Raw genomic sequence first — 17,743 nt, 5'->3', positions numbered from 1 at the left:
TTATAAATGAAGTACGTTATTTGTTTTCAGTGTAATTTTAGGTGAAATGCCAAATTGAAAAAAAAAAAGAGAAATGTGACTCACACAGAGACAAAACTTCAGGGTTTGAGTGTCATCTGGAAAACACCACAGCCTCAATTTTAGTGTCCATATCTGTCCTTGAATTATAAAAACCAATTACTGTGTGTGTTCTGTAATAATACAAAATTGCCCTGCCAGGTCAGATGTCTTCTCAGAGCTAGAGGAGAGCAAAAAAATATCAATTCATCTTCTGTGATATCAAGGTACTGCAGAAAATCACTGCAACTCTGGTCTGCAGTTCTAGAAACAAGTGCTAAGAATTAGACGAGATCATTGGTGCCACAGCTAACTCACTGTAGCGTCATATAGGACTCGTATGAGAGTTTTATTGAGATTGTGAAATGAAAATATCAAACCAACATCTACCATTCATAAAATATTTAATTGTTTTTTTTTAATTTGAAGCCCAACGAAATCCCTAAGTGGAACCATTGGGTTTTTCAGGTTTTGTTTCTGTAACTGAAAAAAAAAAGAAATAATCCCCTTAGTCAAATTTGTCATACTACCAGGAATACCATAGCGTACCATTTCTCGATTTAACGTGGCACATCCGTGTTAGAAGTTAAAGCTTATCCAGTGCGTGCATGAATTGGAAACAGAAGAGCCGCAGTGTTATTGTTCGGCCGCGGTGCCGCGCATGTACCATTCTCCACGCGCCACGGTGCTATTTATAAAAGAAGACTGTGTGGCGGGAACGGTCGCACCTCACACATTCTTCATACCTGCCGTACACACAGCTGCAGGTGATGTGATGAGGTGGAGATTAAATTTGATGAGAGAGACGCAGCCGTACGATAAAACATAAGGTTTCTTGACAGTTTCCCTGAGTTGGTAATTCATTTTTGCTTCAAATCTACACAGTGAGTTGCATCAGTATGCAGATGAATGCTTTAAGAGCATTTGTACATACGTTCGTGGCGCATTGTTGGAATGGGAGTGGGGTTTGCTCATTTGTTCCACGGCGAATTAGGTTTACAAAACGGAACCGGGGCGAACGTGCGGCGCTATAAATCTGCTGAAAAGAGGGCGTATGTATGCATATTTCTGTCATATTTTCTGTGCGCACGCAGAGTTTTAGTTGTTAATCTGTACAGAGTTATACGCTTCTGGTCCCTGATGTCACTCCCCACAAATCCCAGAGGCTTAATTAAGCACAGTGTGGAGTGTGGGAGAAGTTTAACAGAGTAAATTATTGAGCCAGAATGATCTGTCTCATATCCATTGTCTCAACAAGTCAAGCAGGCTGACAAGCAGTAATTAACCGCACTGATGAGAGATTATGATGAAAACAGAGCGGGGCCACATTCACACTCATATTTCTGTCTTTCTGTTTCAAAACGCTGTCTTACCTATTAAAACAACACACAGCTCTCGACGGGAGTCAAGACTGCAGACCACATTCTTTGGGGTTTTCTCTCTGTCTCTTTCTCTCTCTTTCCTCTCTCTCGTTCACTGTTGTTTCCATGGAAACTTGCCAGTAGATGGAGAGGGTGAAGAGAAAGTGGAAGACAGACCGGGACACGCGGGCCAGCCTGATCATGCATGGTGCTCGGCCTTGTGGGAGATCTAGGAGGCCTGCACTGCCAACTGACCAAACCTATCCGACTCCTGCCAGAGAACATTCTGTCTTTGTAACGGCAACAAACCCCCGAGCAAAACAGACCTCTAATGCGTTCAGTTATTGCCTCAATGTCTTTGATCGATCAGTATTCTTAGATGTGCAGCAGTGGTTTGATAGGGGAATCGCCGTCTTACGGATGCCTCTGGTACAAACACAACATCTTTTAATAAGATATGATGTGACATTTCAGGAAATGTCTGAAAACTTAAAAGCTCCCTTTTCTTCCGCACATAAACTAACTGTGTGGATGTCAGACATTTGTCAACAAGTGAAACGCAACTGCAACAGCCTGCGCATCGGGGAAAAGTCACAACTCCTTCCCCGCGCATACAAAGGCATCCGCAACGAGCAAAGCAAAACAACCATGTACAGCGAGAGGATTTTAATGTTTGGGGAGTGTGTTTTGGCTCCGGTGTTGCCCTGCAGCATGAAAAACCATGGACACGCGAGTCATAAAAGCCCAAATGGTCTAAATAAAATATACTACAGGGCTATAAGCTGACTAAATGTATTTATTGAAGAGAAGACCGGCAGTGAGAAGAAAATGCGCAAAAGCGTGGGTAAAGCACTTAAGCAGACAGTCTCAAGAGAGAACGGTGACAAAAGGATTTCTGGCTGACACATTGTCAGTCTCTTCCCCGATCCTGCATTCCCACTGGAAGCCTATGTCTCACCAGTGGTCTCCAATCTTTTTCTGTCTTTGTTCGGTGCACTCCAGTATCCAACCTATTATGATAGCAGACGGTCTAATTTTGGAAAGCCCGTCTTTAAATGTTGTGTCAAGTTATGAGCAGTAAAGGTCGGACATCACATCTCCTCTGCGTGCTACAGTTACAAGAACAGTGCTTTGGGTCAACACTGTGAATATATACTATATACTTTTAGACGCTAAAAAACGCCCCCAAAGAAAAAGTTTGACATTCTTAGGAAATTATGCTTATTTGCACAGAGAGAGAGCGAGAGTTGATAAGAAGATTTACACCACTTTCATTACCGCCAGCATGGGTTTTCCAATCAAGATTTGTGCAAGACTGCTATTGAGCATTACAGTTTGAAGCTTGTGTAACAGATCGGTGTAATGTGATGCTAAAATGCTATCAGTATGAATAAATGACAGATGCTAAGAGCGATATTTACACTTTAGATGTAATATCCCACCCAGGACTCTGTCTACAGGTTAACTTCAAAGAAAAACTATGCCTATCACTTTAATCGCTCTCCTCCCATCCAGCCATCCGTGTTTCCCCCTCCACCAGATGGCCTTTTTAATTCAAGAGTGAAAAGCCTGCCAGCCTCTTACACACTTCACATCAGACTGCGTGAAGGCATGGGATGAGTGGGTGGGGGCTGAAATAATACAAGAAAAGATAGCAGATGCGAGAGGGCAGGGGGAAAAAAATAGGAGTGGATGGCAGTGTGGGCAGCAGCAAAAGAGGGAGAAGGGTGGGGTTTTGAGAAAGATGCAACCCAGACTAATTTTTTTTAAATTTATTTATTTATTTATTTTTATGACACTCATTTGCCCCAGGAGTGGAGTGCAGCATTAATATGGTAATGTACCCCCCAGGCGATAGCAAGTGTGGAAGAGTGGAGGTCATCTACTGTTTATGCAGCCCCGAGCATGGACGAGCAGCTTGGAGATCCCCAGTGGAATGACTTGGAGCCTTGCTAAAAGGAAGCAAAGGTAATGGAAGTCAGGCTTCCCTAAAATCACATTTCCAGCAGACAAAGAGAATGGTCCTGGGGGGCGGGGGGGTCTGAAGATGGTCTGTTAATGGGAGAAGACGACACAAGAGTGCACACACATACGCATATTACCATGCACAAACAGTGAATGAGGCTCAAGGAAGCACCTGTGTCAACTAACTAACTGGTGAATATTGAATTTCTTGACACTTGCATATCCAATATGTACCTCGATAGTTAGGTCGATCCCCCAGATAGCATTCTTCTGCTAAAAGTATTCACCAGTGCACCAGATAGAACAATAACTATTTACTCCTGTTTGAGGAGAATTTGGTCAAAACCTGACACACTTGTTACAGCTTCAAAAAGATTTTCTACTTCATTGATTAAAAAAAGGAGCTGAGAGCCACAGTTTATGTGTAGTCAGGTCATAGGTCATGCTGACAGACAGCTGGCGCGTTAGCCTCTGGAATTTCGTGGAATTTGTTGACAGAATGAAAAATTATAAAAAATTGCTCTTCTTTTTAAAAATATTTTTATGTTGCAAACCTTTTAACCAGAGTGGGTCAAACAAAAAGTTGATCGAGTGCATCAACTAGTGATTATTGTTGTTGTATGAAACAGAAAAGCATTAATTTTCCAACAAATAAAATGTACCTCCCTGGGTTTCTTTTATGCTTGTTCTGCAACTTGTGACGCGTTAAATATATGTCTAGGGTCTTCCTCAGTCGTTCAGAGCTCTCCAATGAGACCTTTTTCTTCCTTGCTTCTTACGTATCTGTTTTATTCTTCCCGATCGCCAAAGACGGTGAACTCATAGAACCCAGGTTACTTTAGTAACTTTAGTAACCTACTTTAGTAACCTGGGTTCTACCTTTTTCCCTCCACTCTTCAACTCTGACGACCAGCCATTGCTGGTTGACGTGAAACTCACTGCTAACTCTAGCATACTGTGAAACAGAGACAGATTTACCAGGTGCTGTTTAGCGTAATCACCACCAATTGTACATCAATTTGGCAAAGAGCGTTAAACGATTTTTTTTTTTACCTTACCTCCCAACAGGAGCTGCATCAACACTTAGGAAAAAGCATAATTTCCAACTTAGAACTATGCCTTTCTTATTAATTAACAAATTACACCCAAAGAGTAACATCTAAACAGATATGGGTAAAAAAAACATATATACATATATCAAAAACGCATTTTTTCGTTATGTTACTTGGTGCTGTGCTTATTTCCTCGTACTGTTAATTAATATAGGTAGCAGCTTTAGTTTCTGTAACCTGATCCTTCTAGTCTATTTTTGGTTAGTTGATGATCTCCATGTTCTGTTTGCAATCCAATCAGCTTCTGTTTAGACATTCTAGTGATGACACATAAGATATTTACAGGAAATCCTGCATGGATTATCTGTGCAGCAACCAAATATCCGAATCCAGTTCAATTATTGTTGCAGGGAGGACGGACTGGATCGATAACAGCCACCGTTGCATCATTAAAACGACGAAATGTCTCCCACAAAAACAATCGCTAACCTTTCCTGATAAGGTCGCTTCGACTACAAGTAATTAAAGAGTGACAGGACTTTGAAGTTTAAAAATGAGCCGAGGAAATTTCAGGGCACTGTGTGAGTAGAGGCTACTGCAGTTAGTCCAGAGGCACCGGCATTGCTTTAACTGAATGTAAGAGTACAGCTTACATTCACCTCGAGGCAGTCCCGTAAATGGAAAACGAACCTCATTTTCAGTTCCAGATTATCATGCAATCCACCATCTTCTGTTTCACAAACTGCTCGCCCCATCTTTCATTCCTGACTCTACCGCACCTCCCCCTCGTCCATCTTCTCTCTCCACCTGAGAAGAGGGAATCCCTTGCTTGTGTTCACCGGTCCCTTCGCCTCCCAGGAGCCCCATTCTGCTTCCCTCATCAAACATTCATCCACTCTCTTTGTCTCTCGGAGATCATTACTGCCAGGTCTATGATTGGCCTGAGCACAGTGATGGATGTGTGGTGCTTTTGTTTCAGAGGTTTATTGTAGGTTTGAATTATTCACTATCTCACCAACACACTGTTAAAAGAAAGTGGCCTAAAAACACCCTGAGTTTATTTCTTCTTTTTTTTGAACATCATTAGAAGTGCTGTCACTAGACCGGGGATTTTATGTAAGGGAGGAAATTTATTTTAAATTTCCATTTTTTTAAAAAAGCCATGGGGATGCTTTTAAGTAGCTACTTACGTTTCTATTCATTTACTTCTTGCCTTGGCAAAATTAAAGTTTGACTGCACTCAGACGAATGACGATAATTTTTTAGAGAGAATGCCATCATGTACCATTACACAGTGGTATTTTATGTCTTTATTTCAGAAGCTCATTACGTTACCCTCTCGTTTTTTAATTTTACTTCGTCTCAACTGTCCAATAAGTAATAAATCCAGGAAGTTGTGCCTAAAAATCTCTTCTTATTTTACTGCTCACATTTTAGTCGTTTCTGTGTGGATGTAGTGTCCTGGTAACAAACCAGATTTCAGATGGCTTGAGCTCAAACTATTTTTCAACTGGACCCTCTCAAATCCCTTTCAATGGTATCCCTTTCTGGCATAAAATACGAAGGTTTACTCACCCATATAACTTTGGTGTCATTTTGAGTCGTTCGGAAGATATTTAGATCCGCGTATATCCATATAGTGGGAGTGACTGGGGCACCAAAACGCAGCCTCTAAATAACACATTATCTCATTAATTTCACCAATTTTGTTATGATACGCTAGTGCTATTCCCCGTTGAGTCCAGAGTTACCTGTTATCATCATCTGGGGTCTGTAGATTGACGTACTAACCTCTGGCCTGGATGATGTCATCTCTGAGCGCCACACATACCCACGACGGTCAGCTTGTTTACCTGTAATTTGCTACTGCTAGTTTTTTGCAACATGGCTGAATATTTTTCCAATTCTGAGGTTGTGGACGACGACTTTGTTTATGATGGACGTCCTTACCGTTTTGAGCCAGAGTATACGGATGAAGAGCTCGTTGAAAGGAGGATGCGGAGGCAGAGAGTGGAACAGCTGGCCAAAGAACAACAAACCGCTGCACGTCCACGAATAGATAACAAGTAACTCTGGACTCAACGTAGAATAGCATTAGTGTATCATAACAAAATATTGGTGAAATGAACGAGTTTCATGGCAGATAATGCGTTATTTAGAGGCTGCGTTTCGGTGCCCCAGTCACTCCCACTATATGGATATATGTGGCGCTCCGCTGGATCTACATATCTTCAGAACGACTCCCAAAGACACCAAAGTTATATGGGTGAGTAAACGATTGTATTTTATGCCAGAAATAAGGTCCAGGTTGTAAAAAACGGTAATTCCCCTTTAAACTCTGAGAAATAGTCATTGCTGGTTGATGTAAAACTCATTGCTAATGTCACAGCAGAAAACCAATTTAAAACTCTAGCATACTGTGAATTACCAAATTACCAGATGCTGATTAGCTTAATCGCCAACATCTAAATGAATTTGGGAAAGGGCTTGAATGTTTTCTTATGTTTCATTTTGACTTTACATCCAAACACATTCACAGGTGACATTCCAGCAGCATCCTGCAGAAAAGGAACATTTGAACAAAATGAGAATTTCTGTTCCTTTCTTGTGAATTGCTGGAGTTTACTGTCTTCTAAGACAACTTCCAACAAGGGGTCGCAAAAAGCCTTGTATTATGATAACACAAGTAAATTTATGGCTGGGGACCATTGCTTTAAAACATTAACACCGGGTCTCAAAACACTCAGCCTCTTCTACAGTGAATTCTCTCAGCAGCAGAAACTCAGCATCCACCACTTTCCCCAAGCAGTAAATTAGCAGCAGAAAGGCGGAGAGAGGTCTCTTGACCTGACCCTTCCCTTCCACTGACTATTGTTACAAACACACTGCATGTCTTTGTGAACATGGACACCTCCTGAACAGAGGCACAAACCAGACATTCATTCATTTTCTGTAACCGCTAGTCCTCTGGAGGGTCGGAGCTTGTCCCAGCTCTCAAAGGGGGAGAGGTGGGGTACACCCTGGACAGGTCGCCAGTCTATCGCAGGGCAAGCATTCACGATCACATGAACACCACGGTCAGTTTAGAATCACCAATTAGCCTGGACGGTGGGAGGAAGCTGGAGTACCCGGAGAGAACCTACGCAAACACAGGGAGAGCATGCAAACTCCACACAGAAAGGCCCCAGTCGGCCGATGGATTCAAACCCACAATCTACTTGCTGTGACACCCATGGTTAATCCACAGATGTTACTGTTACTGCCCTGCTTCTCAAAGCGTTTCTGTTTGCCTTACAGAATTTATTTTAGTTTGAGCTGAACCTAGAAGGAATCAACAACAGTTCATTATTACGATGGAAGCCATTGTCGCAGCTGTCCTAGGAGTCACCAAGGAGCCTCTCACTCATACACAAAGTCAGTGCAGCGGTTCATTTTAATCTGAGGCTCATGCGCACATCATTAATTAATTGGAAGCTTCTCTATGCTTTCAGTTGAGTAAACCCGTACTTAAATCATTCCACCTGAGTAGAACCCTGCTGAAGGTTCAGTGCAGTTCAGAGCGTTATTTATCCCTTTAACCCTTTTAGCTGGACGCCGTCATCAGTGAATCAGAGGCGGATTGTGCAGATTCACTGATATTTGAGGATCAGTTCAGGAGACAGTTTTCATTTGTTTTGCACGTCAGCTTGCCATTTCCTCTCTTCCATGTGCAACACAACTGTATCCGATTAAGACAGATCTGCCGGGCAACTTTTCCGAATACAAATCAGTACATTAACACCAACATTAACAGCAGCGCAGAGAGATATTAAATATCTCATTTAACAGGTGTTATGGGTACCAGGTGCACCGGTATAGACAAGACTTTACATGACCTGGCATCCAACCAAAGCACTGCACCTGTGTGTGTGTGTGTGTTTATTTGCGTCACCATAAGGACGAGTAAGCCATGAAGCTGTCCTTTTTGATGGGACCAGAGTGATTCATCATACAGGAATTTAATCACTGATGCCTGGTTGCTTATACTGCCCCTGTGTATTGTAAAAGATTGGAATGATGATGATGAAGGCAGATGTTTCCATACTTGATGCTCAAACATGGAAAGGAGGATGGGCAAAGTTTAGAAGTGATCCGTTATTAAGACGTTGGTAGCCAGACACATATTTGGTCCTAATGTTTATTGTAGGATGGCGAGCCAGGGTCGTCACTAGCAACTTTAAAGATGTTTTTCAGAAAGGTGTGCTGTAGTAATAGTTTTAGAGTTTTAGTCACGTGCAAATAATGGAAATATTTTTTAATTCTCTTTACGGCTCTGGTTGTCCTTCTCCCTGAATAACTTGGGATGTTAAACCTGCAGCGAGTCCCCTTTGGCATCAATCCAAGAGTAACAGGTGAGACAGACTGCACTCTGGATTGAGCTGCTTAGGGGCCACAGGTTAGACAGCCTCGTCTCCTCGTCCGCCACTTTTTGTTTCTGGATTGAGACGAGGCTATAGCGGAGCATGTTCCCTCTTCAGTCGGCCGCAGCCTGAATAATTTAAAGAAATCAACATCTTCAGCCATGAGTGCTGGGCTCACACATCATTCCACCTGCTCACATTTACTAGCAAGGCCCACTGTAATTCTGTTATGGAAGATATGTAGAGATGTGTATCTGATATACAAACTGTTGAGTGAACATCTGGCAAATTTTTGGCTAATTGTAAAAGTGTGTTGATTTAGCTGATTATAAAGCACACTGAGCCTTCTTCTTCTTCTTCTTCTTCTTCTTTTTCTGCTGAACATGCAGCTCAGATGCACCTGGGACTGGAGGAAGCACTGTACACTTTGCTTCCCTTAAAGACTTTCAGTCCAGCGTTAACAACGCAGACACAAAATATTTGCGCCTCAGGGTGATCATTCTTATTCCTCATATGACTAAGAATGTATTTAAACTCCTTGCGAATGAAGAATTACACAGACACACTGAGAGCATTATGCTTAATCTGCACTGCACTGATGGGGCTGTCAAACATTATAAAAATGTCTGTTTTAATTCGAACATAAATAGATCACAAAAAAACAAAACAAAAAACATTTTCTAAGGGAGGAGAACCAAAGTCTGGAAGAGCCATTTCTTCGAAGATGGAAGCAAAACCAGAAGATTAAGCCTGTTTGTTGAGATCATCTCATTCTCCTCCTCTCCCCAAACAAACTTCCAATTCCGATTAAGTTCTTGACTTTTAAACCTCTGCAATGATTCTCACTTTTTTTTTTAATCGCATTATTAACACATGAACTACAAATGAGCAGAATGAGGAGATATGGCGGTTATTGTGTAGTACTGCAACGCCTGTTTAGTTGTTGTTTTTTTTTTCTCCCCCAGCACCATCACACATTTGTTGTCCAGAGGAGGTAGTGGCAAACCAAAAAAAAAAAAAAAGGAGGTAAAGACGTGCTCATCGCGTGGCCAAACAATGACAAATGTCAGTAACAGATGATAAATATCGACAGAAAATCTGAAATTACGCATCAAACGTTCCCCTTTTGTGCGTACGCATGGCATTATTCTAAGGAAGGAGATGTCAGCAGTATAAAAAGGTGAGGTCAACTCCAAGTCAGAGCTGAATAAACGGACTGGGCTTCAGTAAACAAGTTCAGAAAACGAACAATCGGGTATTTAACGCGGCAAAACAGCCGAGCCAAAAACACATGCGTCTTCTTACCTGCGCACGGATCCTCAGTTTCCAGCGCCGCCGTTCAGATTTGAATACTCTGTGGGAACCAAACGCACATCCCTCCTCAGCAGCGTTGAGTTTATCTGAGACTAAAATAATAAAATAAGCTTGGTTGTAGAGTGGAGATGGATGAGCGAGTGAATGGATGGGTGGATGAGTGAAGGAGGCTTCAGGAGCGTCGCTGCCTGAAGTTTGAGTGCCAGGAGCTGTCCGCGGTGCTGAAAGAAAGAAAAAAAAAAAAAAAAAAAGCACCGAGCACACAAAGAGTCGCCGGATTCCTGGAGGTCTGATCCTGTCAGCAGCGGCTCAAGAGTCACATTTGCTAAACCCGCTTGAAACAAAAGCAACGGACGCCCACATCACTGTTTTCAGAACAAAAAAAAAAAAAAAAAAAAGGCGTTCACTTTCCTGAGCATCGAGTGACATGAATGAGATATCACAAATCAAAAGATCCAGTGCAGTGAAATGTGGCTATGAACCTGCACTGGATTTAGCGCGAAAAAGTTTGAATTCTACCTGTTACTCGAGTGCGCAAAAAAAATAAAAATAAAAATGTTCGTTTTAAATGTTCCAGCTGATAACCGGAGACGCGCGCCAGGCTGGGAGAGCTCTCAACTCTCACAGTGTTTTCACACTCGAATAAAAAGATGCTCCACGCAAGAACAGTCCTGGAGATGGTCTGCCTCGTCGCAACTGTGCCAAACTACCATTATGTAACTCGGGGCGCAACGGAAAACGACCGCTCCAGTCGCTTTGCTCAGTTTTGAAAACTGTTGGATTGCATGTGAATGTAGACGGGGCAGAGGCTTTAAGAATCGCCCTCTATTTGTTGAAGCAGTCCGTGGGGGTGGGGGGTGAAGGGGGTTGGGGTGGGAGTTGCAGTGTACTAAAGTGGCGATTCTTTGGAGACTGATTATCTTCGGCCGTGGACATTTTATTCGGGATCTGCAAACAAGTTGTGACACGGCACGGGAGAGTGTGAGGTCAGTCCCAGATGGCACAGTGATGCGCGCTGGGGGGACGTGCGGTTTGAGGGAGTGGAGCTGCGACCCTTCCCTCTCTCCTGCTAAAAGCAGCTCCAGACACGCAATGGCCGGCATCTAAATTTGTATGTTGAGACATCTCCTCCTCTCCTCTTTCTTCATCTCTCTCTCTCTCCCTCTTTCCAGTTGCAATGTAATGAGATTAATAATTAACATCATGGGAAGGCAATAATCTCCGTGCCCTGAAAGCTGCATGACACCCCTGCGGGTTTCACAATTAATTAAATCAGTCGTTGACCCGGCGTGTCAGAGCAGTCTCTTCCAGACTGATTTTCATTTTTGCCTTTGGACAAAGGTTGGGGTGCCAGGATTAAAACTGAAAGTGCAAGAGACATGCAGTGAGGGCATCTGTCCCTGCAGACTGATCACACTTCTGCAGGCACAAGTAACCAATCTCATGGTCTTGCGACAATACGAAGCAGCACTAAAGGTTCTTTTAGGTTAGAGGTAAAGACTAGGGAGCTGTGAAGGTAAATCAGAAGATGCTTAGTTTCTAAATAAGACATGCAAGGACATGGTGGACAAAAACAGCTTAATGCTCCGTGGCATAGACTGTATGGTTGCTCCAGAATCACCTATAGCTGTTCAGCCTGGTTGGTGTCTGGTGAATGCGAAGGCCACAACATACACAGATCAGGCTAAACATTATGTGTAGGTCTCCTTTGTGCCTCCAAAACAGTTGAGACCCACGAATAACTCCGCCGAGACCTGCTTTCCGCCAGTTTGAGTTTATTTCTAGCAGAAAGCTCCTAAAAAACTACATCAGATTCCTTCACCTTCCTTTTATTCATCTGTTAATTGGCTGGAGTTGATTCCAAGTGTGGCATTGAACTTGGTGTTGAAATAATCTATCAAACTCATGGACTAAATCGTCAGAGAATGGACATGGGCCTTCTGAGGGTGTCCTGTGGTGTCTGGCAACAGAATGTTGTTAGTGGGGGCCTTTGGGTGCTATGTGTTGAGGGGCCTCTGTGGATCATCCCACAGATACTTGATCAGTTTGGGATCTAGTGAATTTGGAGGCCAGGTCAACACCTTGTGCTGTTCATGTTTTTTGAGTTTTTCTTAAACCGTTTTTGTGCGTGTGCCGGAGTGTCTTTGCTATGGGGTGGGGGGTGCCTGGTCTGGTCTAGGTGGGTGGTACATCCACATGAATGAATGTCAGGTCCAAAAGTTTCCCAGAAGAACATTGAATTGTTTTTCCTTGCCACCGTTGCCTTCAGGCTTGCTCTGGGGGTTTCAGGCCGGGTTTTTGTAAAGCGTCTTGAGACGATTTGTATTGTTATTGACGCTATATAAATAAAATTGAATTGAATTGAATTGAATTGTCACAAGATGGTCAATGTGATGGACTTCTCCTGTCAGTGGTCATAATGCTGTGGCTGATCAGTGTATAATTCACATTATTTTCATACTCATTAACGTATTTGGTGACACCCTGCTCAGGCCGCAACCTCCTGAGCTAAAAAAAAAAAAATGAAGCCACCACGGAAGCACAGTTCCTCTTATGGCCACTTGAGGGCATGTTAGAATGTCCAACTCGAGTGGCCGTAAGAGGAACTGCACTGCAGACAATAAAAACATGTTGACAGCCCAGTACAAAAAAATAAACATGGTTTTTAGATCATTTCCCCATTCATGACAATTATAAAATGATGAATTTTTATGCAACTTACCCGTTTTAGTTATTTAGTTATATTAATTAGGATGTGGTTGCTTTAAGTGGCAGGTGAATGCTGTCACAGGTCACCGCTAGACATCTGCTTGGACGCCATCCTTCCGTCTTTGAGAATTTTGGATTTAGCCAGAAGCTTGACAGAGTGAGTCTGGCTCTGTCAAGATGGCAACATCCAAAGCCACCACACTGAGCTTCAAACCCACTCTTCATGAATCCTACAGGTGACGTCACACAAAGATCATCCATCTTTATATGTAGTCAGTCAGTTGCTTCCTTAAAATGGATCTCATGACGTTGTGTACATGACGTGGAAACTCGTGGAAACAAAACGCTTGTCCTTCAAGTGGTATCATCAGCCGTAAGAAAACCGCTAACCGTTGGCATCAGGTAGCCTTCAAGGCTAACGGCTTAGCGAGCTGACGACGGTGTGAATTAATGCAGGACGTTTAAAGGCATAACGATGGGATGAAGGCTGTCGGGGAACACTGACGTCAACATTTTTCTCACATCATAAAATCATCTATTTACTTACCATCCGCCTCCGGCATTTCTGCTGTCATGTATGATTTTTTTTTATTGCACCTTGGGAGAGTCTAAAATACCCAGACAAATGTTGAATATTTGAAAACATAATACTGATATTTGAGAGTTCAATAACCCAGCGTTGTAATGGGTGATTTTCATTTTTACACCCCAACAGATTCTGTATTCACAATAAGTTAGCTTCCTCCAGAGTGTCACCCTGACCAGGAGCGAGGAAGACATTTTTCTCTCTCTAGCTATGAGTGTATTAATCAGTGAAATTACCATGCCTACCGTGGTGTGGGATAGGAAAGAAAACATTTATACTGATAGGTCATGATGCTCATTAAGCACCACTGGCTAAAGAACACGTATGTCCATCAAACATCAATAGTCCGCCGGGGCCTATTCTTCCTCTTCTGCTGCACACACAACTGATTCAACTAATTGTAGCACAAATGCCACGCCACTCGGTCAAACGTTGGCCAGATCAATGCAGCTTTATTTTGTAATAATATTCTTCAGTGTCTATGCTAAATGTGTATCATTTTATGCGCTCGATTTAAAGGAAATTACTCCCTCAACAAAGTCTTAATTTGCTCAACTTGCGCTGAAAAACTGCCATTAATGACTCTTTCTTTATCGTTGCTCTTTCATTTATCTTATAAATTCATGTCTCTGCCCAGACAAAGTGCCGGCAGTCATTGCATTGTGAGAGCATGAAAGCGGCTAGCATTCAAGAAATGGCTTATTAAGAGCTCACTGCTTCATCAGTGACTTCTTAACAACAATGTGACCCGCCGCCACCCACTCTCCGTTCTGTCTCTCCGTCTCCGTTGGGACAAACAGACAAATGAAAATGGATAAGCATTGTCCTCGGATGTGGAGCAGCAATCATCGCCTCCGTGTTAGAAATTGAATTGTTTGATTGAGTTGTGTTGTTTGTTTTTTTTTAATGCAACAAAATCTATACACGACTTGCTTCCCGCCAAATAGACTTTGAAAATTTTATTCCACACAGAAAGACACAAACATGGCTACGTGCCGTGCATCAGCACCCACAAGGTCACCCTACAAACATGTCACAACTATCTCCGGTAGTAACTGAATTCTGGTAAGTAAAGAACGGTTTAACAAACAAAACAATAGAAGAGGAAAATTACATTAAAAAAAATAATTAAAATTAAAAATATCGGAGCGCAGAGCAACAGTAAAATATTTTGCACAGTCTCCACGGGAAAAGCTTTGAATTTCATTATAAATCCGAATCCTGGAGATTTAAAGGTGTTGTTTGTCACATTTCTGAATTTCCCCAGCGTAAATAACACAATGAAACAGGTCCATTAACATTTCTACAGCGGCGGCTCTTGCGCTTTTTCCCCTCCCTCCCAATCGTTACTGTACATCGAGACAACAAAGTCAGGTAATGCACACAAAACCACGGAAATTTCCTCGGGCCTCGACCTTGGCGGCGAGGTACAATATCAACCGTCACAACGCCGGCGAAAAGACGCCGTTTGATGATCCGAGGCGGTTCGGTGTCACTTCATTTCCTTTGATGCTAATCTTAAACTAAAGTGTCACTTCTGCTTCTCAGAGCGGGAATGATGGAAACGGTCCAAACAAAATCACAGATTGAAATGAAATCTCCAAACACACAAATGCGGCCTCTCGTCGGGGCGCCTTAACCCCGTGGGGGTTCTGTTCTTCAGCCCTGACGAGGTTTAAATTTAGGATCGGGAATTATCTTTAAAAACTGAGATTACAGTCTAAAAAAAAAATAAAATAAAAAATAAAGAACAGGCTTTAATAAGAGATTAAGAAGGCGCAGAAATACGGCATATTGGTCATGGCATGACCAGCTTTAGATCCACCAACAAGATTACATGACAGATAACCAGCAACGACTCGGCTGAGAGACTCTCTAGCATGCCAGCGTTACATGGCTACATCCCTTATCTCTCCAGCATCCTCACTACTCCTCTCCATCCCCCGAGGACCCTTTCTTCTCAGCCACCAGTTCGGCCGACTCTCCAGCTCCGTCTTCGCCCTCTGGGACGTCGTCCTCTTCCCCGTCTTCCTTCTCCTCCCTGTCTTCTCCCTCCTCCTCCTCCTCCTGCTCCTCCTGGTCCATGTCAAGCTCTTCGAACGACGAGCCGCTGCCTATCGACTCGTTCGAGCCTCTGTCACTGTGGTCCCTGTGCTTAATGTCTTCGTTTGCGTCCATCACGTCCCTGAGGGGCAGGGAGGAGGCCAGGGAGGCGGCCGTGGACGCTGCCAGGGACGTCTCTCTGCTGTCCCAGGGCACGCCGCCGCTCACCGAGCTCACGTCGCTGTGTGAGTCTGCGCCTGCAGCAATGTAGAAGAAGAGAGACAGTTACGATAAGCCGTGTGGCAGAGGCGTGTGATGAACTCATCTAAAAAAAGAAGATGATTACAGGAAGCAAATAGCGTAGAGTTAGCGATTACAAGTTAATAAGTGGTGGCAAACAGTCTGATCCACCAGAATCTTATGCATCCGAACGTCAGTGCCTTACATTAAACTCATATTTCTATGCTGCTGGAAATCACATAAAGATGTATTTAGCCTTTACTCACTCTTAGCCTAAATTATTCAAAAATCGGTGAAGAAGAGGAGGATCAGTGGAGCAGGTGACACCTACACAGACACCTAGCTACCTGTGGCACTCAAAGCAACCGCGCTCTTAGCTATGGACAACTTCAGTCCTCAATAAAACTCAATAAGGTTGTACCGGGGCATAAATACATCAATTTTTGCTTCATTGTTTGGCAATTTAAACATGGGGGATACAGGTATGGATGTTTGGAGCCAACGTGAAGTGGACTTTCGAGGAATTGCTGTTTTTGTCACTTGCACGTCTTCCTTATGAATAAAGCGCGGGAGATAGATGCTGTAACCCACGTACGTAGCCTAGGCTGGTGTGAGCCATTTATACTTGTGCCTCGTCAGTCTGGCTCGCTCTGTAAAAACGCCGCCCAAACGCTAGTCGGCGCTGTGTCTTTGTCGTCAGTCAGGTTAAATATTGTTTCTACTTCCTGTTTCACTTGCAACAATGGCGACTGAAACTTTCGCAGAAGTTTCGCCAAAATTTCGTCGAAGGCGAGTCCTACAAATGCTTGAATCTCCGAACCTCCTCAGCTAACATTTCCTCAATGTGGTCCATCATTATTGATCCCAAACAATCATTTAGAAAATTGCAGAGATTGAGAAGCAGCCGGAAACGGTAAAGCCGAAACAGGCTACTACCAGGCAATCACGGCTCTTGCGGTCTGCGTTGCCGCGTCACTTGGGTTACGTGTCTGGGGAGGTGCACATCGGGCTACGGCGCTTGGGTTTCGGCCTCAAACTGACGCAGAAGCATTTAGAAGCAAGTTACACACGAAAGAAAGCAGAAAGAAAAAGAAAGATAGCGATACATGTAGAGAAAACAAAGGGAGAGGAAGAGACGAGTGAGACAGAGACGGAAAGTTGAGATATGTATGAGTGTTTAATTGTTAAGAAGTTTTGAGATGTGTTATCTGTAAAGCTGATTGAGACTTGAACAGAGATGTGAAACAGAAAAGGGGAAATTCAAGCTTTCCCTCCCTCTATTTAATTCTTCTGCAGTTAAGCAGTTTATTTCAACATGCACAGTCTTCACAACTCATTTATTTTCTCACATTTTGAAATGCATCTAACTTTTATTTAGTTAATGAGAGAACATTATACATATCTGCAGTCATACATGCATGTTGAGTTCTATGTTACGAGACATATAGTCTAAAGGTTTTCTAATTGCACTAAATTCATTTGATTTGACAGTCAGGTACTGATTACATGCAGATGTTGATACAACTACTACTCTACTTAAATATATATCACACCAAATACTTAGACGTTATGATCTTCCGGACCTTTTTCTAACTGGACCTCTTTAAAATATAGTTGAATACCCCTGATCTGTAGCCACGCAGCTAACGCAGCTAGAAAGCGTCATCTTTTATATATCAGTTAATAAATTAACATTAACACCAGTATTGAAGATGAGGCAAGGCTGCAAAGATACGCATTTCCATACTCGTGCCATCCTTTGATCAAAGACGAGAAATGGACCGTTGGCCTTCTGACACTTCTAAATCTCCGGTCAGTTAAAATTCACAAGATATAGCTCGGAGAAATTTAACTCATCATCTGAGCTCAGAGGGCACAGATTATTACTACTGTTAGACAGACAAAAGATCTTTTATATAAAGTCACAGACCAGTCATTAATGTATCACTTGCATCTTATTATCCTCGACAGTGAGACCTTGCGGCCGATGATGGCTTTGAAGCGAAGGAATGTCCT

At 42.9% G+C, this 17,743-nt stretch overlaps 1 protein-coding gene across 1 annotated transcript in view; it reads right to left on the bottom strand.

Moving 5' to 3' along the window:
• Positions 1 to 13,470: 13,470 nt before the first annotated feature.
• Positions 13,471 to 17,743, bottom strand: part of tex264a (testis expressed 264, ER-phagy receptor a) — an 83,640-nt gene continuing 79,367 nt past the window's right edge. The window contains exon 4 of the mRNA XM_084543559.1: positions 13,471 to 15,744. Coding sequence (XP_084399685.1) covers positions 15,371 to 15,744 — 374 coding nt within the window. The 3' untranslated portion in view covers positions 13,471 to 15,370. The remainder of the gene's footprint in view (positions 15,745 to 17,743) is intronic.

The sequence above is a fragment of the Chelon labrosus genome (assembly GCF_963514085.1).
Source record: "Chelon labrosus genome assembly, chromosome: 4".
Classification (NCBI taxonomy): domain Eukaryota; kingdom Metazoa; phylum Chordata; class Actinopteri; order Mugiliformes; family Mugilidae; genus Chelon; species Chelon labrosus.
The sequence above is the reverse complement of the archived record's forward strand: the minus strand, read 5'-3'. Positions and strand labels throughout refer to the sequence as shown.